The 26,885-nt window shown below is 37.8% G+C and overlaps 2 protein-coding genes across 2 annotated transcripts; both read left to right on the forward strand.

The window, feature by feature from the left end:
• The first annotated feature begins 840 nt into the window (after nucleotides 1-840).
• Nucleotides 841-10,346, forward strand: tm4sf1 (transmembrane 4 L six family member 1). Its single transcript, XM_042483869.2, has 4 exons — nucleotides 841-1,386; nucleotides 5,515-5,583; nucleotides 6,198-6,340; nucleotides 8,418-10,346. The coding sequence occupies exons 1-4, from the start codon at nucleotides 1,207-1,209 to the stop codon at nucleotides 8,614-8,616; spliced, it is 591 nt and encodes a 196-aa protein (XP_042339803.1). The 5' UTR covers nucleotides 841-1,206; the 3' UTR covers nucleotides 8,617-10,346.
• A 1,641-nt stretch (nucleotides 10,347-11,987) lies between these two features.
• On the forward strand, nucleotides 11,988-26,516 carry cp (ceruloplasmin). Its single transcript, XM_042514272.2, has 24 exons — nucleotides 11,988-12,224; nucleotides 14,513-14,757; nucleotides 14,854-15,066; nucleotides 15,918-16,091; nucleotides 16,176-16,267; nucleotides 16,838-17,000; nucleotides 17,116-17,254; nucleotides 17,391-17,530; nucleotides 18,872-19,012; nucleotides 19,119-19,163; nucleotides 19,245-19,459; nucleotides 19,682-19,844; nucleotides 19,945-20,157; nucleotides 21,405-21,609; nucleotides 21,873-22,012; nucleotides 22,164-22,292; nucleotides 22,624-22,730; nucleotides 22,807-22,862; nucleotides 23,340-23,411; nucleotides 24,458-24,549; nucleotides 24,662-24,801; nucleotides 24,890-24,946; nucleotides 26,087-26,192; nucleotides 26,300-26,516. The coding sequence occupies exons 1-24, from the start codon at nucleotides 12,064-12,066 to the stop codon at nucleotides 26,323-26,325; spliced, it is 3,234 nt and encodes a 1,077-aa protein (XP_042370206.2). The 5' UTR covers nucleotides 11,988-12,063; the 3' UTR covers nucleotides 26,326-26,516.
• Nucleotides 26,517-26,885: the final 369 nt, after the last annotated feature.

Genomic DNA, 26,885 nt, shown 5'->3' on the forward strand with positions numbered 1-26,885 from the left:
TACATTTTGGTCCTGGGACTTCTGGTTAGACAAAAATAAGCTCACTGACAATTTTACACCTGGCTCTGGGATTTATTTATTTTTTTTGCCTCTGCATTGGTGACAGCTGTGACATTATATTTTTGGATTGTCCGTCGAACCGTTCCATTCACTTGAATGCAATATCAAGAAGGGTTAAGTTGATTTTTAATTTCAAATTAGTGCAAGCATCCACTTGGACTTGGACAATGAACTGATTGGATTTTGGTGGTCAAGGTCACTGTAACCTCACAAAACATGTTTTTTTTCCGTAATTCTCAGTCATACACTAATTGTGACATATTTCACACCAATGTCTAATAGAATAAAATTATGAAATGATGACATTTTATATCTACATCATATCTCAGGAACAGAAGAGGAGACATCTGATCACAACAGAAAAGGACACTATCTGACACTAATTTTGAAAATGTGCTGATACATTGTCTGATGCCGAGTTGAAGATGTGTGTGAAGCATCCACATTTCACCTAAAATACACTGAATATCTTTTTATGAAATTATGGAAGTCTTCAGACTTCAACATGACTGGTGTGTGATGGCATACAACTGTGAGGCAGTAATTCTATTTGAAAAGAATTTTTTGACAAAACGATCAATAATTGATAACGAAAGTATTGTGGTGTAACATTGACATATATATATAGTACATATACAGTAAGAACGTGTAAACTGTGGGGGGAAAAATTGCTAAAAAAAACAACAACTCACTGTTTTAGTGAGTCAGTCATTCTGAGGAAATTAATAGCTCAGAGTTCTTTGTGAGGCCCGGCTGACTAAGAGGCTGTGTGAAACACACACACAGACACACACACACACACACACACACGCACACACACACACGCACGAGTACACACTCTTGTGGGATTTTTCATATTTCTGGCTGAGCTCTGTGCAGCCATTGGTCAGCCCCCTTCCTGTGAGTGTGTTTCCTGATGCTTATTGTGTCATGGCAGACCTCCCTCTGTAAGGAAGGAGTCTGTTTCTCAACTCAACCCAACACACACAAACACACACACAGGCTCTCATCACTTGTTTTTGTTTCCTGGCTCCCCAGCTGCTCCGACCCTTCCCTTCCCTCTTTCTCTCTTTCTGTCACTCTCCTCGGCCCATTCCACTTCTCTCCTCTCCTCCCTGCGTTTGTGAGTGTGTCTTTGGGTTAGCAATGTGTTGTTCGGTGGGTTTCGCCAGGTCCCTGGGTCTGGCCCTGCTGCCTCTGGCCCTCTGCTGTATCCTGGCCAACCTGCTGCTGCTGTTTCCCATGGGAGAAATCACCTACATCCAGCAGGGCCGCCTGGCCAGCTACATCTGGTATTTTGGTGGACTAGGAGGCGGGGGAGTGCTGGTGAGTAAAAAACTTCACTTATGTTTTAATAAGATTTTGAAACTTTAATTTGTTATATTTTCAGGGTTATGCTGTAGCTTTTGGTAAGGTCAAAAAATTCTGATTCCAGTTTTTTCGGCTTTGGTCAGTTCATCAGATTTCTGGAGGTCATTTTTTGTGGTCTGGTGAACTTAAACCAAACATCAGGTGCTGGTCATGGCAGTTTTTATGGAAAGAAATTAACACACTGAGGTCTCATTAATTGAAAAGCTGAACTTCAGTGTCAAGGCTTAACTTTCCTATAACTTCATCCAGAACAAAGTTACTTTTATAGATATGCTTTACATTAAGTTAATTTTCGCCATCTTATCTTTAAAGAAAAAAAAAAAAAAAAAAAAAATATATATATATATATATATATATATATATAGCAAATCCCTGATTTATCATTTGAAACCTGCATTCCAGGTCCTTCAATCCATTTTCTGTTGCTCAAATATGAATCAGACTGCAGTTTCAGCAGTGTCAGCTTGTGTGCTAGCAAAGATTTAAATATTACATTAACTCATAGTTTAGACCCTATGTTTGTGGCAGGTTTTGGCCTATAGAAATGTTTAAAATAATAACAAATATGAGAATAAGCCGTTACTGAAAGCTGTGAAACTCCAGAGGGTAAGGCTTATTAGATGTTTAATCAGGCCAAAAACTATTTCATCATGCCATGCTGTATTTAATTTGTCTTTTTATAAAGGATAAAACCTTTGACTTTGATTATTGTTCTCCATAATGACTGAAGGGAAGTTAAACTGTTTAAGATTGAATAAGCGTAGCAGCATCTTTCCAAATACATAATTAGATTGCATCTTTTTGCTTGAGGAGACTGAAACAAAGTGGAGGTTTAACTGAGGTCAGTAGTACGACCGCATGGTGGAACTCATTACTGCCAGTTGCCCCGGAGATTGAAATTAACTGAAACTAAAAGTAATGAGATTCACTTTTCATAAGTAACATTCCTTCAAACCATGTTATGACCGCTGTTTTTCTCATTTATACCAAGATGGATGTGATTCTTTCACCGCATTTCAGCCATGTGATGCTAAAACTTAGAGCTCTTTTGAACAGCACCATGATCAAACTGCATCAACTGGAAACTCGTGTCACTTCCCCTCCTCCCTTATTCAGTGGAGACAGTTGCTTGTATGTGTACATACAGTGCGTGCTATTACGTAGACTAAAGCCTCATTTTCTCACTTTATGTTAATTATATACGGCTAATGCGGATTCAAACGACACACTGTGCTTGTCTCATCCATTATGATTTATTGATTTGTTTAGTTCTACGGCTTGCAAGTTTGCTTTTGAGTCATGAAAACAGGATTATTAGACCAAAATGTTATCAAATGTCAACTGTTTCCTCTTTACTGTGTTTGCAGTTGCTCATTAGGAACAATGGAGTGTTGTGTGAATTCACAGTTAATCCGTCTGCTACATGCTGCTGATCTGATGGCTTTATGCTCCGTCTGAGCAGAAAGGAGCCGTTCTTTTAGTTTGGTTTTAAGGAGCAACAGAGGAGAGATTGTATTTTACCAAACAAGATTAAACTTGTTGACCAAGAGAGCACTTGTGATGTACACAAAGCCTCATTCTGTAAAATATTTACTTATTTTGTAGTTCGAGGTTTGTGTAGGAGAGAATAAAAATGTGACTTAGACCATTCTGTAACATTTAGTTAAAATAGATACTGTATTCTACATAATAACACAAAATGATGCACAGAAATCTAAATGATACATGAACATGACCAAGCATGTGCTCATCTCCACTAAAACAGTGGGTCTAATAAAATGTTTGTGACCATTTAAAAAACCTGCTCATTTTTTACTTCCTCATGCAGAAAAAGGGGTCCTTTGAGCACTAATTTCTACAGACTTCTACTGGAAAACAGTCAAACTTAAAGGTGCAATTAAATATTATATAATCTTATTTATAAAGGTGACAAATTGGCACCAAAATGGAAGACCAAGCATTTTAAAACCGGAAGAGGATGCAGAACAATGATAAGGGAAGTTATTAAGTCCAGTTAAGTTATGAGAGTCTGAACCTTAAAATGCTACTTCCTGCGGATGTTTCACCATAAAAGTGAAGAGATTATGCTGCTTGCACTGCTGGGGGGTTCTTAATGTGAGCTATGGAGGAAGTTGAATGGCCTGGATCTGCAGCTGACGTAAATAAAGGCCTTATTCACTATTTTAGGAGTAAATTTGTGTCTGTGGTAGTTTGTACGTTCTTAGAAGAGAGAGAGATTTTCATTCATGACTTTATCTTCATTTATTTACCTTTTCTCCTTTGTCTGAGATTACTTTTGCTGTGCTGTCCTTATTTTTTTTTTCTCTGTGAGCTTTTCCTTTCTTTATGGAAATGACAGAATGCTGAAGTGTCAAAGAGCAAACTGAACCCCCCAGAGAGAAATCTATGTTTGGCTCCCTCACTTCCTCTCCCTCCTCTTTTCCTTCTCTTTCTCTTCCTTTCTCTCTGTGCACTTCCCTCTGTATTGTCAGCCTCTCCCTCTCTCTGCCTCTGCTCAAAGATAGTGCTTTGGGGGGACATCCAGGATGTGTATGTAACGATGCCTGTGATCTTTGAGCGTGTGTATGTTTCTGTGCAACCTTGGGAACTTCCCTCCCTCTGTTAGGATGTGATGTAAAGTCCTTGACTGCTGGGAGCAAGACAACAGCACAGGAAAGAGGAGGATAGGAAAAAGGGAGTGACAGTAAAACAGTAGAACTCTGAAACAAACAAACCGATATGGTGTTGCCATATATCTCTCTTTCTACTGCAGTTCTTTAGCAGTACAACTCCCCTTTTACTGTATACTGCAGAGCACTATATTGATGTTCCACCGCTTTATTTGACATTCTACATACTGTGTAATTATTCTGCTCAAAGCACAGCTAGACCTAAAGCAGAGCAGAAGCCGACAAAAGACTTTATGGAATGCTGAAAGTTTAGCCAAATCTTACAAAATGAAGTTAAACCAGACCAATTGTAAAAATATCTCAAGCATTTGATTCTAGTGTGTAATGAGCAGTGCCCTTTACATTGTTTCCAAAATTCTGAAGCCTCATTAAACCAAAAAATGTCCCTTTGAACCAAAGCCAATTTTTTGTCAGTCCATTATCTCTTAAAGAAACTTTTTCTCCAAAAATACACACTCCCTGAACTTAGTTTTGGTTTCCCAGTGCCATTTGAAACACTGATCCCAGGTTTTTTACATGTGTTTTCCAGCAGCTTTATGCCACTAATCATGGGTGTTTTAAGCCAAAATGTGATTTTTTTCACTAACCATCATCGAGTGGTTTTTGTGCCTAAACCTAACCACAAATTTACCACAGCATTGTTTACAAATGGAGTGTATTTGTGGCTTATAGATATATACAATGCAACCATGGGGATTGGGTTTTCTCACTGCAGAGAGTGTAGTTTTTGAAGAAATGGTTCCAATTTGCATTTTTCAGACAATGAGGGGCAATCAAAACAACAGTTAGACCCCACTGGGCATCACAGCCTCATCTTGCTATAGGTTTGTGTATTGACAAGAATCTGGTGATATGATACATATCATAATACAGAGTTTACATTCAATGTATGACAATATATATTATGAGATATCGTAATATATATATGTTATGAGATACTGTGAGCAAAGGAATGTAGTGCGAGTGTTTTTTTCCTATATAATTTTAAGAAAACTGTAACAGTATAAAGAACACACCACCATAAAATCTGAGTTAAAAAAGTGTCTTATGCAATCGGAACAGAAGTCTCTGCAGTGGCTTGTTTAAACACAACACAAAATGAACCACTGCCACAAGGCTTTGCATTTAAAATTAATACAATTGTATTTTGCATTACTCAAGTGTATTGATATTTTCTTACACCCCTTGTGACTAGCATCACTTGTTTACGTCCTGTGTGGTAGATTGTTTGAGTAATATCTATATGAGCAATTCTGCTATCAAAGATAGCGATTGACAGGACCAACAGTCTGTTCTGTACAATTTTCTTTTCTCAAATGTTTCAATGTGTTATCAGAACTAAAAATGAAAACAAAAAATGCTGCTGTTCAGACATTCGACTATGTGTTCCCAGATGCTGGTTCCAGCTGTGGTCTTCATCACTCTCGGGAAATGTAGCTGCTGCTGGAATGCAAGCTTAATGGTAAGACATTCACCAAACTATCAGCAATATTCAATTTGCAGGAGATACACCATGCTAAGTCTGCACCAAAAACTCAACTCCAGGAGTAGTTATCAATGCTAAGCTAATGCTATGGAAGATGAAATCTCATATCTCATACTGTGTTTATGCTGTATTAGCACAAGTCTTATCAAGTAACATTCCTTGTATTTACTTTCCCAAACAGTTGCTCTTTGAATAAACAATTCTTAATTAAATGTTCATTTATTTCTGTTTGCTGCACACACTGGTCTTTCACCCCTTTTTTGTGTGCCCATTTTACTGCTTGTTACTGTTTGTTTCTCACCACGTGGAGAATAATGCTGTACAGTTGTCATTAAGCCAGCCAACATTGAGTCCTTATGAGGTGGAATGCTAATGCTAATCCAGCAATTCAACAAGGCTCCCATTGTTAGATAACACTCAACAAAGTAAGCTTTGCTCACACTCCTCAAGCCACATGCACAGCTGCAATTATGTGTGTGTGTGTGTGTGTGTGTGTGTAGCAGCTGCAGTCACACACATATTCACGAAGGCATCCAAATACGTGCACATTCCCCCTTAAACTAACTTTGTGTGTCTGTGTTGCTCCCCAGATGTGCGGGTCAGTGTTGGCAGCTGTGGTCGGCCTCGTGGGGTCTGGCTACTGTTTCGTCATGTCGGGGTTCGCCTTAATACAGGGTCCCAAGTGCTTCACCTCGCATGGATGGTCCTACCCTTTTGCAGACCAGTGGGGCAGGTAGGGTGATACTTTATTTTTTCAGTTTATTCACAGTTTATTCATTTCAAGAATTTTGATTTAGACTATAAAATGTAAATAAATAGTGAAAAATCTTCACAATTTGCTTGTTTTGACCAACCAAAAGTTCAAAACTCATAATGATTAACCCTTTCAAGCATATTAGCTTGATTTCATTTAAAAACTTGGGAAGAGGGTGACAAGCAACCACCAAAAAATGGCCCAAAAATTAACATGAAATTAATGAAAAAGGTGGCAAGAAGAAGAAAAAAAGCAACAAAACCCCCCCAACAAATCAAAACAAAAAAGCAACAACCAAGACCCCCTTTTGTTAATATAATATTAACCGAATTATAGATATTTTCCAGACAGTTTTCCTTTTTTTTGATATCTAACAATCCCCAACAGAACATTTTCGGATCATTTCCCTGTCAGCTTTTACTATTTCTTTTTACATTTTACAGAACATTTCTCGCCGAGTTGGTCATTATGTTTTTTCCTGCATTTTTGGAAGGATTTTAACCAATTTTCTCAGATTTCAGAGATTTAAATGTTAGTAAAATGCATCTGAATACAGCACAAGAAAACTGATGTCAATCCAGGTTAATTTCAAGCATTAATTTACAGTTATATCAAAAAGAACAAAGGAGGAAATCCTCACATTTGAGAGGCTGAAACCAGTGGATTATTTGGGGCATTGTAGCTTGATAAATGGCAAATGAATAATCAATGATCAGAGTTCAGTTCCTTGATTGATCGACAAGTAAATAATTTCAGGTCTAATCTGTTATTAATAACTAATCAGATGCTGTAAAATAAAAAGAGTTTATATTGTACAGGTAGATTTCTAGTTATGCAGCAGTGTGTGTTTAGTGTTTCATGTAACTGCACCCAATAATTCCTAACATCATTAGTACAAACATGAGAAGGATCCAAACGTAGGATACAGACTCAGTGAAAGTACAAAAGAGGTTTATTCCCACAAAGTATGATGGTATGGGATTGGTGGTGAGAGAAAGGAGTGCAGGCATTTGTGGGGAGGAATAGAGCTTCCTAAAATGAGGCTGGCGTGAACAGACAACAAAGGCTAGTGTGGGGAGCAAGTGAAGCTGGCAGGCAGATGAGTGGTGAATAAAACCACAAAAGGAACACAAGGAAGAAAATTATAAACAATAGACTTAGTCTGCTCTGATGTGTAGCTATCAGAAAAGGTTGGACAATAATCTTGCCGTGATTGGAGAGCCGGAGTAGAAATACTGCATGAGCTGATTGCAGACAGGTGAGTGTGATGAACAGAGCCAGGAGCCATGGAGATCAGGGAGGGAGGTCACATATACGCTGGCACACACAAACAACAACAACAATACGGGAAGCAGAAATGGGTGGGAAAATGAATAACTAAGTGTCTTCACTGAATGCCAATGAAATGGCCCATTTCAGTCCAGCTAAAGGACTAAAGTATCAAACGTAATATTTTTCTATTCAATATTCACCCATTGACTGGCAGTTGTCTTAAATCTAAAATTACCTATGATTGGTCATCTCAATTAAAATGGACTTAGGGTTTTTTTTTTTTTTTAATAAACTATTGTTACTAAGGTCAAAAATGAACTTTCACACACATGCCAAATGTCCTGTAGGTTGATCACTGTTTTAAATGAGTTTGCAAAGTGTATTTAACTGCACATGACCATAGCAGCACTACTTGGACACTAATTCAGGCTGTGTTATAATTTAAATTTTATTAGTGAAGGAGAACTAATCGTGGGTAAAATGGATCACAAACAAACAGTTTTTCCTTTTGTAATTTTAAATGAGCATGGTGAAGCACGACAGGACACAACAGGATGCCTTAATATAGAAAATAATGGACTCTTCCACTGTTTGTTATTTTTGTATACCAGGATACCTTATCATGTATATTACTTACCTATTTTATGTCTTTTAAATTCTCGTTTTGTACTGAGAGACACCCCCCCTTACTTTTTCTGCATTTTAAGAATGAAGTGCAACACTCTAAGCAAGGTGAGTCTGCGCTCTGTAACTAATTTTTCTCTCTCTCTCTCTACGTTCTTAGGTACCTCTTAGAACCAGAGAAATGGTCATGGTGCCTTCAGCCGGTTCACATCGTCGAGTGGAACGTGACTCTGCTGTGCGTGTTACTGGGGCTCTCTGTGCTGGAGTTCATCATCTGTCTCTTACAGCTGGGAAACGGTTTAGTCAATGCTGTCTGCCGGCCCTGTTGCTACAAGCAGGAGTACAGTCTTAATGCTTAGACCAACACATGTGTGTATGTAGACACACCTGCAGAGACACAAGTACATGTGCACAAAAAAATCCAACAAAAAACAACACAAACTAAACATGTATGCAGACTCACTGTAAACATGCATATGCAGATGTCTGCACACACAGCCTCATTACCCAGCGCCATGTGTTTGTGTTTGAGTTCAACTCAGGCTTACTTACACACACTTACTCATGCAGTATCACAGACACCTGACAGCCAAGTCAGTGTAATCACTATGGGGAAAATCTACAAAAGAGTGTTAATGCCAAGTGTAAGAAAAATTAAATCAAAAGAAAAAGTTTTCATTTTTATTTTTTTAAATTACTTTATGAAAATAAAGTAAAACTTTTAGTATTAGTGCCAGGCCAAGAGGAAAAACAAATCATAGGTGGAAGGTTTTTTGTTTTATTATTTTTTGTTACAAGAATAAAGTAGAAATGTCAAAAATTAAGTCGCAATGTCGAGATAAAGTCAAACTTTTAGTTTTAATACAAGGGCATAGAGAATAGCAAATCAGAGGAGGAACTTTTTTTCCATCCGTTAATATGAGAATAATGTTGAATTGCTGAGAGTGTTGAGAATAAAGTTGAATTCAAAGTTTTAATGCCAGGCGTAACAAAAAACAAATCAGAGCAGGCACTTTTTGTTATTTTTTTTCTTCTTTTTGCATTACGAGAATGTTAAAAATTAAGTCGAAATGTTAACAGTAAATTTGAAATGTTGAGAATAAAATTGTTCACTATTAGGGCCAGGCATAAGGAAAACTAATCAGAGGATGGAGATTTTTTTTTCCTTTCAAGAAAAATTTAAAAATTTGAGAATAAACTTTACCTTTCAAGACAGAAGCTGAACTTTTGAGAATAGGTAAAATAAAAAAAAAAAACAACAACAAAACTTCCCTTTTTTTTCACCTTGTGTTTGGCTATAATATTCTTACATAAAAATCAGTATGCAGTCATTGATAATGAGAATCATGATGAGTTGTTCTGAGGATGAGTACTCCATAGAACCTAAAAAAAAGATGCAATTTACTTTGTACCTGGTGAAAGGACGTGTGCACAAATAATAAAGACAAAGTAGAGCATCACTGATGTAATGATAATTTTAGGTATAAGGGATAGTTGGTTTCACTGAACTAAGTAACTATGTGAAACTTTCATGTGCCTTATTTAGTTTGTAAAGAAGAAAATGTATGACATCTGTACACTTACTTCCTATCCTATGAAATCTATACCCGTAAAGTCAAGGTTGCTCCCAAAGTCAACAAGTACTGTACAGTACAGTTTTTATTACATAAATTGATGATACAACTCAAATCAATGTCATTAGACTTGCATACTCATGATGGCAGCCACATGTTGTGGTGTTGCCTTGCAACAAGTGATATACATTTCCAATTATTTAGTTGTTCATCAGCATCTTGGCTGACATGATTATCTTGATGTACCAGGAAGTGTCCTTTCTGTCCAGGTTGAATCTTGTGGTTCCAACATTTAAACTTTATACACTGTGTTGGATCACTGAAGGATTATGTGCAGATTTTTGTGTGTGTTTGTACATTTGTTTTCATTTTCAGAGCATTTTGTTGTAAATTGTTTTCTTTATGTCTTTCAGATGCCAGATCAGTGTTAATGGACATTTTATATATATTTTAGTGACATATTTTTTATAATGTGTTTGTTTGTGCTGCCTTGAATAAAAAAAAGACAATTTCCATTTCAAGTATCCAGTGAGTCATTAAACTGAAGCTGATCTTTGTCCTCTTTATCCACAAACACAGGCTCCAATTTATAATCTGCCCATTCTCAATGTGTGTGTCTGTGTTTCTGCATGCTTGACTCCGCTACTGCACCTCTGCCAAACTGTTACTGTAATAAAAATGTTTTCATCTTGATTACTTTTGGCCTCACTCACTCTATAGAGGAGGAGGGTCTTTGACACCAATGAAAAATCAGCTTACGTGTGATAGGTCAACATGTTTGTGTGTGTGTGTGTGTGTGTGTGTGTGTGTGTGTATTGGCATGCCGTTTGCTTGGTATGTTGTAACTGATTCCTGGACTAAAGTCCTGGAGTTTCCACACTTGCCTGTTATTGATCCATATCAGGAGCCAGGCTGAGTAAATGTGGCCTCAGACCCTGAGATTCAAGTCCCACTACAAGTTTTTCAGCAAATAAATCTAAATATTACAAGTTACTATCACAAGATAGCTGTGGAGAAAATATTTTCTTTTCTCTTCAGGGCACAATATAAAACAAACTGCTTTATGTACCTTAATGGTCGAGTGTGTGGGATTTAGGGAGATACAGTATATTGGTAGAAATGGAATGTAGTATAATGAGTATGTTTTCCTAAGTGTATAATCACATGAAAATAACAATTTTTACCTGTGTAAATCACCAGATTAGAGACTTCCGTGGTCAGTGCAGTTCCCAGTAAAAACATCCTGAATTTCTGGATCTTAAGTTATTAGAGAAAAAAGTGGGCACACATTGTCAGGTTGCTGGGCTAGCGACCCATCTGTGACTCACCAAACAGCATCAGAGGAACACGGTATTGTGGAGTGAAACTTCTTTATTCAGTGTTTTTACTGGTTTAAATCACCAGTTCTGTTTATTTTGGAGAGAAGGAGACATCTGCGTGTAATTCACCTCAAAATCAAAACTTTCTAAATGTCTAAATCTTAAGTTATCAGAGAAAAAGATGAGCGCACATTAGCAGCTGCTGGTCTAGAAGTTCATCTGCAATGTGCCAAACAGCATTAGAGAAACACTGTTTTTTAACATTAAACTGATTTTTGAGTTTCTACCGGTTTTAATTACCAGGTCTGTTTGTTTTCATGTTTGTTACATTGGAGAAGTTTCAGTTGGTTGCCATCTGCAATCCTTATGACTAGATGCTACTAAATTCTACACATTGCTTATTTAAACCAATGGCAATTTTACTTCAGAGGGAGACAGAAGTAATGGAAACTTAGTGGTTAAAGTAATTAAAAGACAGTATATTTTCAACCTTTTGCAGTAAATAGTAGACAGCAGTATTGACAGGATCAAAAGTCAGGGGGTTTTCTTCATTGTCTAAACATGATTAAATGTTTTCCATATTCTGACCTAAAGGAAATAAAAGCACGAAATCTTATGTAAATATGAGTTCTTCATGTTTGGACAATAAAATGTGGACATTACATAGAAAAAGAATTTTCTGTTCTAAGCAAGTCTGACCTTTTGACCAGACTCCCTCTTTTACCTCTCTGATAGGTTGAACCCTGTTTGTCAGTGACCCCCCGGCCCTGGCTGTTCCCAGCAGTCAGATGACGGAGTATAAAGACAAACAGAGGGTCTAAAGTCTCTCAGACAGACTGGCTAACAGCAGTCAGTTGTCTTCATCATTCTCATCTGCTGGATCACTTAACTGAAATTAAGACTCATCTTCAAAATGCTTTGGTTGGGGTTTAGGGGAGTGTTGCTGCTGTGTTGTGCAGCAGCATGTGTGTCTGGGACGACGAGAACCTACTTCATCAGGATAGAGGAGGTGAATTGGAACTATGCTCCAAGTGGGATGAACATTATTCAGAACCGCACACTGCAGGAGGATGAGTAAGTACACGCACAGTACACTGTCTTCACTAGGTTGGAGTCAGTCAAACAGCCCTAACCACCCTCGAGCTCATCCAAAATGCAGCAACAAGACCCCCTAAAGTGCTTGGCCTAAAGTGCCTCACACAAGTGCATTTGGGGAATATCTTACTACTTTAGCAAGTTAGATGCTGTATAATTTGGGCACAAAGGTGCAAGGGGCAAAGGGTTATTTGGTCCCTTCATTGATCATTGTTGTGTTTTGGATGTAACAAGAAGTCAACCAATCAGAGTATCATTTCTTAAAAGCTAGGTGTGCCTGAACCTGCTGCACTGCTATTACTTGGCAAATTCAAAATTTTGAAAAAGCAAGTGGTTTTCTGCTGAGAGTAATGCAATAAGAGCAATAGTGTCACTGCTGCAAATATCATGGGACATTTAATTAGCATGGCTAAAAAACTGTAGTTATTTACTTGACAGAACTGAACTGCAAGGTTCTGAAATAATATACTATCTGTATAACATGCTGTTTAAATAGCATGAAAATACTGGTCCATTTCACTTTCACTTTCTGCCGCCTCAAAATAATAATCATTTTAAGACCTACACTTGCTATTTACATGACAAAGGTGCTGGCCTCCATTTCATGCTCTCAATAAAAATCCATGGATATTTTTCTTTTTTTTGCCCCACGCTGCTCAACAGCATACCCCTCAATTTCATGTATTCATGCAATATGTAAGTTCCATGTATTAACAATTGCTTTTTAGTCTTCACCAATAAACCGGACTAGAACTTTATAGTTAAAAAATATCAGCTTTTAATGGCATTGTTTCTTTTTGACAGTTATGCAGTATAGTCTACTTAATTTGCAAACTGTTCAAAAGGCCTGTTGCATTTAGGCTATACAATTTAATCTGTTATATATTTTTCAATCTAATTCATTTTTTGTACATTTAAACATAAATCAGTTTGGTCAGCATGCCCTAAAACCATACTCAAGTTAAGTGATTTGATTGGATAAATGCAGAAACACATTAAGTTTATTTATGCTTTACTTGTTGGAGTGTGAACATCACTTCGTATCCACATTACCAATTACATTTTTATAAGTGGAGACTGCGCACACAAGTGTACTGAATACTTGATTGGCATCCAATGCTTGCGAAAACTGGTCAGGTAAGTATTTTGAGAGTGAACAATTTTAAAGGTCTAGACAAGTCTGATGTTACATCAGTTTAATGAATTAAAACTGAAAAGAAATAATGTTATGCTGACCATTATGTATACTTCTATAGCATTCTGCTTTGTTTGTGTTTTTCTTCTTTTTTGTTTCAGATTCAAAAATACTATTTTTTTCCCTGCTTTTGGGTAATTCTTTATTTTAATACAGTGTGGGACTTAAGATATCCACTTAAGTTGAGCAATTAGAATTTATTACAAAAATATTCTACAAAATACGTTTCAGGAGATTGGTTTCTTCATTAACCCTATAATGCCAATTGTGTCATAATTAATACACTACTTTCTGCGATTTTCATGTCATCCACATAATATTACTTAAGCCTGTTTAACAGCCCATCTGCTGTCTGAAAGACTGCTGGGGGCTGCATGCCATTCACCCCATAGTGGTGCTGAAAACAATGTATGTGAATGAGTTGTTAAAATATCTGCCTCAGCCAGCAGGAGCAGTGCTGAGTACAGAAGTTAACACTCACACACCTTAAGGTACCCTCTTGGCTAAAATTACAAAAAAAAAAAAAATCAGGAGAAGGTTTAAGACATGATTTTAGTATGATATGGAGCATGACTGAAAGGGGACTTAAAGATATGTCCCCCCTTGGCTCTTTAGGCCCCTGTTGGTGAGTGTGTAATGATGGTGAGGTTCACTGTAAGCGTGCGCGCACACACACACACACACACACACACTGGACAAACAAAATAGAACACCTTATGAAGTTTTTCACAAAAACAAAATCATGCTTACATACAACAAAATTATCAATTAAGAAATGAAAACATCTATCTAAATAATCTCGGAAGACCATTTGTTCAAAACGTCAAATCCATTCACAACTAAATAAAAAGTGGGAACAAGATAGCATTGTGGGGATAAGACACTTGAATATAAGAGTCATCATAAATGTTATTAGTAACACCTGTGTTTTTCCCACAATCACAAATATTCGATGTGAAAAGACCCAATCAGCATGTAACTAAATATACTTTTAAACATGCAGATCATGATAACTGTTTAGAACTGTAATTGTAATAATAATCCTAATTCTGTTTTTTTTTTTTTTTTGTAGAGAAGCCTCAGTCTTTTTACAGAAAGGCCCCCAGCGTATCGGCTCCACCTATAAGAAAGCTGTGTATAAGCAGTACACCGACGGCAGCTTCAGGACAGAAGTGATGAAGGCTGACTGGCAGGGTTACCTGGGACCCCTGTTGATGGCTGAAGAGGGAGACACAGTGGTAATCCAGCTGAGGAACTCAGCAACCAGACATTACAGCATCCACCCACATGGACTGAACTACAGCAAGAGCGACGAGGGTGGGGCACTTATGAACTGATGCACAAATCAGTCTATGGGCAGATTTACTTAAATGATAGATATATGGTTTTGTGTGTTTGTATGTGTCTCTTCAGGAGCCCTATACCCAGATGGTACTTCTGTAGATATGAAGCGTGATGACTCTGTAGCTCCTGGTTCGACAGTGACATATCAGTGGACGCTTCCAGAGAGCCACAGCCCAACAAAAGAAGACAGCAATTGCCTGACCAGATTCTACCACTCCCATGTGTCCCCACCAAGGGACATCAACTCAGGACTGATTGGACCCCTTATTGTCTGTAAGAGAGGTACAGAAACCTTATTTAACCTAGTAGTATCCAATAGTGGAACTACATTCACTCAAATACTGTACTTAGGTACAATTTAGGTACTAATACTTTGATATATTTTCTGCTACTCTATATTTCTACTCCATTAGATTTCATAGAAGGCTATTGTACTTTGGAACACTAATATTAACGGTCCAATGTGTAAGACTTAGGGGGATATATAAGCAGAAATGGAATATGACATAATTAGTACATTTTTATCAGTGTATAATCACCTGAAAGTAAGAATCATTGTATTTCCATTACCTTAGAATGGGCCCTTTATATCTATATACTGAGCAGGCCCACTTCCTTGGAGTCTGCCATGTTGTTCTACAGCCCAACATGAACAAAGCAAACACTGGTTATAAGTAGGGCCGTTTGCATTTTCCCTTTAGCTACAGAGTTTTCCTACATGCTTAGCATACAGGAGACATTTTTGTTGACTTCAATCTACAACATCACTGCTAGACTGCAATACTTCTGAACTGTCTAGCATAGTTTAGAGCACATTTGTTATTTAAAGACCAACATAAAACTCAAAACCTCAGTAAGCTGTTTTATCAGGAATGTGTGGTGTGATTTGAACTTGTGTGATTGACTGTGACCAAACAACCCAACTGGTCGTGATTCTGTTGTTGCTAAATCCTGATAAGTGTTTTAAAGAAATCTATCTATTTGAGCCATACCCACTTCAAACCAATGGGAAGGGCGTAAAGGGGAAAAAAAATCATGTACAATCCAATCATTAATAGTAATTTAATTGAGAAAATAAGTTTTCAGGACTTTGCATTTTCCTGTACTAAAATGCTCTTGTCTCTCCTTTGTAGGAACTCTGGATTTACATGGAGACAGATCTGGAGACTACCTGTACGCTCTGCTGTTTATGGTGTCTGATGAGAACTTCAGCTGGTATCTTGACGACAACATCAGGACGTACATTTCACATCCTGCCCCAGGCCTGAAGGACAACGAAGATTTCATTGAGAGCAACAAAATGCACGGTGAGGGCCAAGTATCCACATCCTCATTGACATATCCATATATATAGACATACAAACACTTTTAACTCTGAATGTGGATTGCAGGTATAAACGGTTTTCTGTACGGTAATCTGCCCGGACTGAGCATGTGCCAAGGCAACAAGATCCATTGGCATATGATTGGCTTAGGCAATGAGGTAAATATTGTATTACTAATCAAAATATCTGACACCACAGGGGCATTTCTTCTTGTAATGTCCACCTTTTCTGTTTCACTTTTTAAAAAAAAAATAAAATCTAATTTTCCAGAACAACAACATCACCTAAATGATAGTGTACCATATTTTCCTGCAGTGTTTAAGAATATGAGTTAAGAAATATATCTTGATACAGTATATAACAACTTATTTGGCTGATAACCAATACCAATATATCTACCTTTTTCCCCATCTTATTTGAATGACTAAGTGTCTTCTGTAGTGTAATTAACATCATATTATGCATACTCTTATCCTGATGATCCATGAGCAGATGAAGACATGAAATAATAAGATTTTCAATGTATGCAATACTTATTGTGCAAAATAAATACTTAAACGTATTGTGGACTTTTGTACATGTTCATTTTTTCAAAATAAATAAATAAATAAATAAAATATTGGTTTTTCATATACATATGAAATCAGTATGTTGGTCGATGCAAAGTCTGCTGCAGTTTCTTTCACCAGCACCTGATTTGCAGCTCAAATGTCATTTCTCGCCAATAGGTGGACATGCATTCAGTTCATTTCCACGGCCAGATCGTAACCACTCAGAACCACCACACAGACACCGTGAGTCTCTTCCCCGCTTCCAGCACTACAGCTGAAATGACCGCTGACAACCCTGGACACTGGCTGCTGACGTGCACCGTCAATGACCATTTAATGGGTGAGCTCTCTTGCTCCATTCTTCAATGAATTCTTGCAAGATGTCTTGTTACCCAACTGGATAATTGTTTCATTTGTTTAGTATTTTTAAGTCTTTGTTTTGTGGTTTTGTGCAGCTGGAATGCAGGCTATATTTGAGATCAAGAAGTGTTTCCCCAACGTACATAAGCCCCGACCACACGGGGAGCTCAGACAGTACTTCATTGCTGCTGAAGAGGAAGTGTGGGACTACGCTCCAACAGCACCCACTGATGGGTTGGTTACTGTACACACACACACACACACACACACACACACACACACACACACTGGCTGATCTTGATCTTTCTGTACAAGACCTATTAATAATGTGTACTTGTGTGTGTGTGTGTGTGTGTGTGTGTGTGTGTAGTGAAGCAGACATATTTGTAACCAAAAGTCAAAGTCGCATTGGAAGCCGCTATAAGAAGGTTCGCTATGTGGAGTACACCGACAACACCTTCTTGACAAAGATGCTACGCAGCTCAGAGGAGCAACACCTTGGAATTCTAGGTAATCAAGGCTGTCATAAAATCACATTGGTTCAGCCAAATGTTCTTGTAAATAAATGAAAAATGTTATTGATTAATGGCATCTTATGTAATAGATTAGCAAGTGGGTTAGTTTGTCTTGCTCCCCTTCTCGGGCAAAAATGACTGACTATTATTGTTATGACTATGACTTACATTTATTTTTGTCATTAATTAATGTGCAGATGTTTTAAAAATGTATTGTTTAGCCTAGTAAATGTCAGAAAATGATGAGAGATGCACATGACAAGCTCCTAGTCATCTTCAAATTACTTGTTAAATCCAGCCAACTGTCCCAAACCTGAAGATATCTGTGTCACAATGACAGAAATCAGAGAGAAGCAGCAAATTCTCATATTTGAGAAGCCAGAATGTCGAACACAATTCTTGCTGTCGTCAGTCTGACTACATTTTGTGGCTATTTTGATAAGAGAATAATGTTATATTCGGACCTACCTAGCATCATCATTGTTTAATGCATCAGTTATGATAGTTTTTGGACAGTTTTAGCTTGGGCTAAGAGACTACTGCATACAGGACAGGGGTTCAACACAAATGTGGATAAGATCTTGTAAATATGATGATCTTGACAAAATGTAATCTAATGTGATCATACCCAGCCTTTTTTTCAAGGGACTCCTTTTCTATCGTTGAGTAAACTGATGACCTATGACTAAGTGGCACATTTTAATGGATATTTCATATTCATAATGGTACAGAACACATTGGTGAACAGTATATTTAATCCAAATGGTGAATGCAACCTGTGTAGAATGAGCAATGGATTCATTTTATTATTTCCTGTGAATATTGCATCAGAGATGAGTTTTCCTGATATTTCTATAAACCTTTTTTGCCATTCTCTGTCTGTATTTTATATTTTTCTCATTTTTAACAACCTTACATACACAATAGGCTCCTTTTTTGACAAATTCAGGGCTCCCTCCTATTAGATGCTTGGCCATTGTTCTATTATCTCTTTAACTGCCAACTTTTCTAAAGCAGGACAAGGCTTTTAAAGCTCAAAGTAAGGCTCTGTGAGTAGAGCTTGTGTTGAGGTGCCATTATCTTGTGATATTTTTTCACATTTATGTCTTGAATAATAATTGAAACTTTCAAAATAAATATATTTAGTTTTATTCACTGAAATGTCAAGACATGGGGCTACTATGGTTTTTGAGAAAAGTTTCCCAAACCCCTTAAAATCAGTCTCGACTAGGGGTCACTTTGGTGACCCCTAGTCGAGGTTGGAACCCTCAGGTTGGGAGCCAGTGATCTAATGCCCTAAATTTTTTAACAACTCTATATCTGTTTGTGTCTCTAGGTCCTGTGCTGCGAGCTGAAGAGAAGGACACCATCAGAGTGGTGTTTAAAAACAAAGCCAGCCGCCCTTACAGTATTCAACCGCATGGAGTTCAGTACAGTGTAGAGCAGGACGGGACGCTCTATCACAATGAACTGGAAGGTTAATACACGCACGTACACACGCTGTTATCAGATTCTGCACAAAAAACGTCCTTGTCCTTTTTTTTATGTCTCCATCTTTTCTCCTCTACAATTTTTCTTCTCAGAGTCCTACACAGCAAAGAAACTGAGGGAGATAAAGAAGCAACCAAGTGAGTTGTACTACTAGTCTCAGCTAGCACGCATAAATAAAAGTCTTGTTAATAAAACTTTATTTTAATTGCTGTTTTCAGGAGTGGTGACCCCTCCCCCGGCTGCTCTGGTCAGACCTGGGACCATGCACACCTATGAGTGGACAGTCCCAGAGGGTGCTGGTCCAGTTCAAGGGGAGGCTGACTGTCTGACCTATCTGTATTACTCTGGAGTGGACCCTGTGAAAGACACCCACTCTGGACTGGTTGGACCGCTCCTCATCTGTCGACCTAAATCTCTGAAGAAAGGAGTACAGGTGAGAAGAGGGCGTCAACTTATGTTTGCTCGGATCAAATGTCATTGAATCTGGTATTTTCACGTCTCATTTGTTGGGTATTTTAGAAGTTTGTGGTCCTAAATCTGGTACTTATGTTATTTGTTGCAAGAAGGATGGAGGACAGATTCAATGAATGTCTACTGTGATAAAACTGCAATTTGACACCTTTGCTCTTCTTTTGTCTTTGTTCTTCTTATGTAGAAAAACTACAACAAAGAGTTCCACCTCATGGCCACGGTGTTTGATGAAAACCTGAGCTGGTATCTGGATGACAACATCAAGACCCTCACCCCTCCTAGTACCCCTCGTACCACCCCTTTTAACAAAGAGGATGAGGGCTTTATGGAAAGCAACAAAATGCATGGTGTGTATGGCAGTTTAGATCACTTACTAAAGATGTCAATTGGTCATACTAAGCAGAAAAAGGTTGATTAAATTTTTATTTCTATGTGTCTCTCTTTTAGCCATCAATGGTTTCGTATATAGGAACCTCCCAGGCTTGACCATGTGTAAGGGGGACAAAGTGTCATGGCATGTGTCAGGACTGGGTTCAGAGACAGACATCATCAGCCTTTACTTTCAGGGAAACCGTTTCCTCTATCGCCAGAACAGACGAGACACCATCAGTGTCTTCCCTCACATCTCACGCACAGTCACAATGGAGCCAGACAGCATGGGTATGCATCTCTCACACACAGATACGCACAAGACACACACACTACCTCCACAGTATTCTTGTGTGAACCTTCAGAGACATTCACAGCCTAAAAAAGGTTATTTCTTCAAGGAGGTCAATACACACTTCAAACAGACTAGGGATATAAAATGTATGTGTGTGTGACCCAAACATATCCAACTTGTGTGTCTAAGGTTTTGTAACATTAACACTGATTCAGAATATTAGTTTACCAACTCTCACATAATTCGTGCAGTTTAATCATGTGCTTGTCCGTGCGTTTAAATGCGTGTATTTAGGAAATAATGAGCATATGACTTGATAAATGAGACTCAGATCAAGCCCAAAAAAACAGGCCCGACTCTGCATAAACCCTCATTTTCTGTCCATCCCAAGCCCAAACAATGGCAGCTGTTTTGAGCCCAAGACTGATTTAAATTAGATTTTTTTCAGTTTTAAAAAAGTATTTTATGTATATTATTATATATGTGTCTAATAATAAAACATTTATTACATACACTGGGTTCCCATGGTCATGGAAAACCTGTAAAAGCCATGGAATTTCACAATCATGTTTTCTAGGCCTGGAAAAGTCATGGAATTAGTAAAAATCATTAAGAGTTTTGGGGAAAGTCATGGAAAGTTTGTTGTTTGTAATCAAATTGTTACAGTAATCTTTCATGAATCACCCTCCATGTAATGTTACAAAACAGAAAATGTATTTTCTGTAGCTGTCAACTTAACAAAACTCTAATAAGTGTGACGTTTTGTTTTTATTCCCTCTCTCTTTTTATGTATGTCAGTTGCTTAAAATTATATTTAAATGAAGTTTGAATATGATATGTTTGAAAAACGCAAGAGGGACAAGACCAAACGATTGCCATTAATGGTTCTTGAAAAGTCATGGAAAAATTTTGAAATTTTGCTCATGAAAATGTGTGGGAGCCCTGTTTACAAGCTAAGGTCATGCATGATCATCGCTGCTCGCTCCATGTTATGCACATCTCTACTGCTGCTGGGGCGGCAGAAGCAAACTCTTGATGAGTTGTTCAAGAGCATGTGAATTTTGTCCATTTTTTTCTCCTTTATTCATTGTGGAGGCATGTGAGAAAAACATTTCTTTAAGATTTCAGAGTAGCAGAGTGCGTAATCAATACAAATGATCACTTTTTGGATGAAATTCCTTAAATGCGTGGCATGTGCATTGCATAGCCGCTTTAGTACATATGATGTTTGTGTGTGTTTCAGGTGAGTTTGAAGTAGTCTCGGCGACAGTGAACCAGTATCGTAGCGGGATGAGAGCCAACTACACAGTGCAGAAGTGCAGCCTTCTCCAGCGTCAGACTGAGGTTATGCTCCATTCAAAAACCTACTACATCGCTGCCATGGAAGTAGACTGGGACTACTCTCCGAATCGCACCTGGGAGGCTGAGATGTTCCGTGGTCAACAAAAGTACAGTACAACCTGCACAAGCGCAGCATGAAAACAGTCATTTACAAAGTGTTGGTACAGAATATCAGCAGCAAAGAGGCACAAAAACTGGCTTTCAAACATTGATGACAGTGGAAACCATGCACTACCTATGTTTACATTCATGACGTTTGAAGTATACATTGATGTGGCAATACCCTTTTTCTCACTGTCCACAAATCTCATAAAAAACTAAAAGCAACAGTGCATCAAATCTTCATATATCTGCCACTTTTCCTCTGCAGTCCTGCTCCTGTCTTCCTGGACCAGCAGGGTGGCTTCATAGGCTCCCGTTACAAGAAGGTAGTCTACCGCCAGTTCACCAATGACAAATTCACCAAGCAGGTGGAAAGAACAGCTGATATGCACCACCTCGGCATTATGGGTAGGCTCTCAGGGCATCAGAAATGAACAGATTGTGATGGCAAAATTGGAGCCACACATAGAATTTGTAAAACTATTCTGAATTTATGTATAACTTTTAGTTTAGCTCCAGACCGATTGGTGAATCATTAGAATACCTTTCCTTTGCCCAGGTCCAATGATTCATGCTGATGTGGGAGACAAGGTGAAGGTGGTTTTCAAAAACATGGCGTCCAGACCTTATTCTATCCACGCCCATGGAGTCAAGACAGACACCCCGGATGTTCATAACACACAACCAGGTACAGAGAGGCAGACAATAAGACACAGAGGAAATAGATAAAACCCAAATGCTTTGGTTTTGATTGATAATTTGATAAAGACAGAGATACTCAACTTGATTTGCTTGGGGGCCACTCTTGCCAAGGGGCCAGAGGCCATTCAAAGCAAACCAATACATGTTTCTAGGATTTTATGACTTTTCCAGGATTTTAGCATGTTTCCAGGATTCATGACATTTCCAGGATTTTAGCAAGTTTCCTGGATTTGAACACATTTCCAAGATTTTAGGACATTTCTCGGCTTTTAGGACATACTCGGATTTTACAGATAAACCTATAATGTCTTTCCCAGGTGAGACTCACAACTATTACTGGTACGTTACAAAAAATACAGGACCAACCACAGAGCAGGAGGAGTGCTCTGTTTCAGCATACTACTCCACTACCAATGTTGCCAAGGTACGCTAACACGCATTCACACACATGCACGCACACACACAGATATTCACATTTGTGTTGTCTCCCTGCCTTACAGGACCTGTACAGCGGTCTGATTGGTCCTTTGGTGATCTGCCGCCGTAGCTGGGCGAGGTGAGGGTTTCTGCATCTGTAAATTAATAATTTAATGAAATATATAAACATGGATGGATTGTAAGACAATGGGACCCTTGGAAGCAGACGTATAAAAAGCTCCCCCATCCCTCTCAATGAAGGAAATTTTGAGTCTTTTTGTGGTCGTTTTTTTTCTTCTTTTTTGTGACCATTGTGCATCTTTTTGTAGCTTTTTCTGACTCCCTTTGGTTATTTTGCATCACTTTGTTTTCACATCTTATGTGGTCATTGCACTTCTCTTTGTCACTGTTTGTGTCTCCTTGTATCTATTTTGCTTCTTTTTGTGGTCATTTTTTGTCTCTTCAAACAGCAGCTCTGGTCGACCTCTAGAGGCCCATTCAATAATCCAGCTTGCATGATTTCCAGTTCTGACAAGACACAATGATTTCTTTTGTGTAGTATCACATACCAATATACTTGTGAGCTATTTTATTTTATAACCTGTGTTGTTTCCAGGAGTCTTGGTATGAAGAAGGAAGTAGAAGAGTTTGCACTGCTTTTCTTGGTTTTTGATGAGAATGAAAGCTGGTAAGTAGAGTCTGACCCTCAGCTAACCATTACCAGACATTCAGCAGTTTATATGTTTAAATACAAAAATAGATTGTTATTATTTTTACGTCATAGTATTTAGCCATAACCTGTCTTTCTAGAAACAATTTCACACAGTCAGGACAAACCAACCACATCACTGTTAACGTTTTCCATTGAGAGTATTTCATGAATAGAGATTGTGCCAGTGGAAAAGGTTAACGCTGAAGTGTACACCTACAGCTAATTTGACAGGGTCCTGCCTCTTGTCTTTATTCCATGAGGGATTAGTCCTCGCTATTATTGATCTGGTCTGGCTATCTGAAACACACACACTGTAGAAACATCACTGTCTGAAAACCAGTTGGGGAAAGACTTCAGATCCTTTACTTAAGTATAAGTATTAATACCACCCTGTGAAAATACTCTGTAGCAAGTAAAAGTTCTGCACTGAAAGTAAGGAGGTACAATCAGGAAAATGTTATAAGTAAGAGTACCCAATGCAGAAAAATCTTTTAAAAAACATACATCCAAAAAAACTCAAAATTATTAGAATACAATCACACCCCAAACTAAGCATTATTTAAAAAAAAAGAAAATACTCAAAAGTCAAAATTATAGACTAACAACTAATTTGTTGCGAATGTACTTGTATAAACTCTTTGATAATTTACTCTATAACATAACATCATATTTTATAAACTCCTCGTATGTTTTTCTGCAAAAAATTGTATTTGTTAAAGTAACTAAAGCTGTCACATAAATGTAGTGAAGTAAAAAGTAGAAAATTTCCTGCTGAATTGTAGCGGAGTGAAAGTACAAAGTAGAATGAAAAGAACAGACTCAAGTTAATTACAAGTACCTCAAATTCATACTAAAGTGCAGTTCGTGAGTAAATGTACTTAGTTACATTCCACCACTGCTGAATACTTTTCCAGTATTGTATCTGGTGTTGATATCTTTCTGCAGCAATGCTAGGAACTAACAGTGTAGTACATTTAACATTTTGTAATATTTTGCTTTTTAAAATGGTTGTTTTTATTTAGGTATCTGGATGAAAATATCAAGACTAACATCAGGGCCCCTCGCCCAAACCTAAAGGATGATGAAACCTTTATAGAGAGCAACAAGATGCACTGTGAGATACACACAAAATAACCTGCATCGTTTTGACATATTGGATGATATTTTTGTTGCCTCCCCCAGACATCTAACAATAGTTGTGTTTGTGTTCTCTTCTGTGTATGCAGCCATTAATGGTTATATGTATGCAAATCTGGTTGGATTGAACATGATGGTGGGTGATAAGGTGTACTGGTACCTGATGGGAATGGGCAATGATGTGGACATACACACTGCACACTGGCATGGACACAGTGTGGAATATAAGGTATATGAAGCATACAAAACATGCAATACACTCTTACACAAACACACCTTTTAAAAATACACAAATAACAACTCTTTTTTGTCTCCAGCTGGGTGGAGGTGCTCATCGTACTGATGTGTACGAGCTGTTTCCAGCCACCTTCCAGGTAAAAAGTCAACACATCCCAGTGTGGCTTCAGTTGATTTGTCTTTTGCAACATTAAACCAAATTATAATTTGTGCAACAATTACTCACTTACATTGAATTTGTGAAGAAAACACTTCTGCATGCAAGTAGTGCACCTGGGCAAATGTGTGTGTTTCAACTCAGTCTGTGCATTTCATTGAGCAGAGTTTAAACACACATGCTTCCCCAGGTGCTCTATTTGTCTGTGAGTGAGACTGTTGTTGTGGAAGTCTTTTATATTGTGTGATTTTTACCAAAAATGCTTGTGATTGGATAGTACAGAGAATGGAATTTTATAAATAAGACTTGAGTTATGTGAGGTTTTAAACAGATGTTTTGATATAGTTTTACTGTTGTTGAAAAAGGTCCCCATTTACTTCAATTCATCGGATATATTCTCAGTTTTTGGATTATCTATTTGCTACTAGGGCGTGTGAGATAAATAGACTTTTCTACACAAATTCAACATACCGTAGGGTTAATTTTATATACATACACGCTATTTTTTTGTGGTGAAGTATTTCTTTAAATGTACTGCTGTATGTCGCACATCAAAGTCAAGTTATTAGAGTAACTTTTTGGGATCAGTATAGCCACAGAAAAAAAGTTATTTATCATCTGTTGGAAAATCCTCATCATAGCAAACTAATTTTCTTAAAGATATTAGAAAAGGTCGGAATAAATCTGTAAACGGTGCAAAAAAAAAAAAAAACAACCAAGAAATAAATACAAGAAAGACACAAACTGAATGTAGAAAATTAAAACAGCTAAACATATAAACTTAATATTTTTTAAAGTCACTTTTAAGAAAGAAAATAATCAGGTGGCAGCTGAGTAAACTGGCATGTATTGTTCGTAGTATGAGATGCTGCACTAGTGACTAACACATTAAATCAAGCTTGAATATTTGTATTTTCCCTTCCTTCTAGTACCATCTTTAACAGTAACAGTAAATTAAAAAGAAAACTTTTAAATGCTCCAGTTAAAATATTGCAATAACAAATTGCATCATTAGATTGCAGTAAAATGTGTCTCTTGGTTTGACAGTTCTGCCAACCATTAATAGAGATGTGACTTGTGACCAGTGAATCACGTTTGTGTCCCCTTCTTTCTCTTTCAGACAGTGAAGATGCGTCCTCAGTACCCTGGCACCTGGCTGCTCCACTGTCACGTCACTGACCACATTAAAGGTGGCATGGAGGCGTTGTATACTGTCACTGAGAAACGTAAGGAAACAAACTGAGTAGGAAGACAAATTCAGACTGAGAGGAATACTAACGCTGGATAATGAGGATGCTGTGTGATGAATAACATGTGTGCTCCTCTCCAACAGCGAAGAAGAAGGGAATCTTTGGCTGAGCAGTTAAAGGAAAATGGATCCAGAGAGAAGACAGCAGAGACAAGCTCATATTTAATTTCAGTACCCAATTCACAAAATGCTCTTTGTAAAATCTGCTTAATATGAACAGCAACTGAGACATTTACAGCTCAGAATAAAACATCATTACCCATGAGTCTTTTTAAATTAAAATGTGCATTTTTTAATTGTCTGACTGACTTGATATTTTTCCAATGACAGTGAAGACTGATGACCTGTAATGACAGCAGTTGAGCAGCAGGGGGCACTGCAGCCTGACAGTACATTGTCATTGCATTTTGGAAACAAATGTGTCATGTTTGAATGTTGTTTTTGCAGCAGTGTAAATGTAGGGGGGGACATATATTTGCAGAACAGTTTCTGACTCATTACAGTCAGGCAGGGTTATCCTGATCATGTTATTAAGCCCTGAAATAACATGTGGCTGGGTCCTTATAAAAGTTTATCACAGGTTGTGGAGTTTGGAGCTACTCAATACATAATGATCTTAGAAAGATGTTCTTGATGTTCGGAGTATATGTTTGCAGTTCCTGTTTTAGAA

Source organism: Plectropomus leopardus, chromosome 5 (genome assembly GCF_026936395.1).
Source record: "Plectropomus leopardus strain MGB_pleo_1.0 chromosome 5, ASM2693639v1, whole genome shotgun sequence".
Classification (NCBI taxonomy): domain Eukaryota; kingdom Metazoa; phylum Chordata; class Actinopteri; order Perciformes; family Serranidae; genus Plectropomus; species Plectropomus leopardus.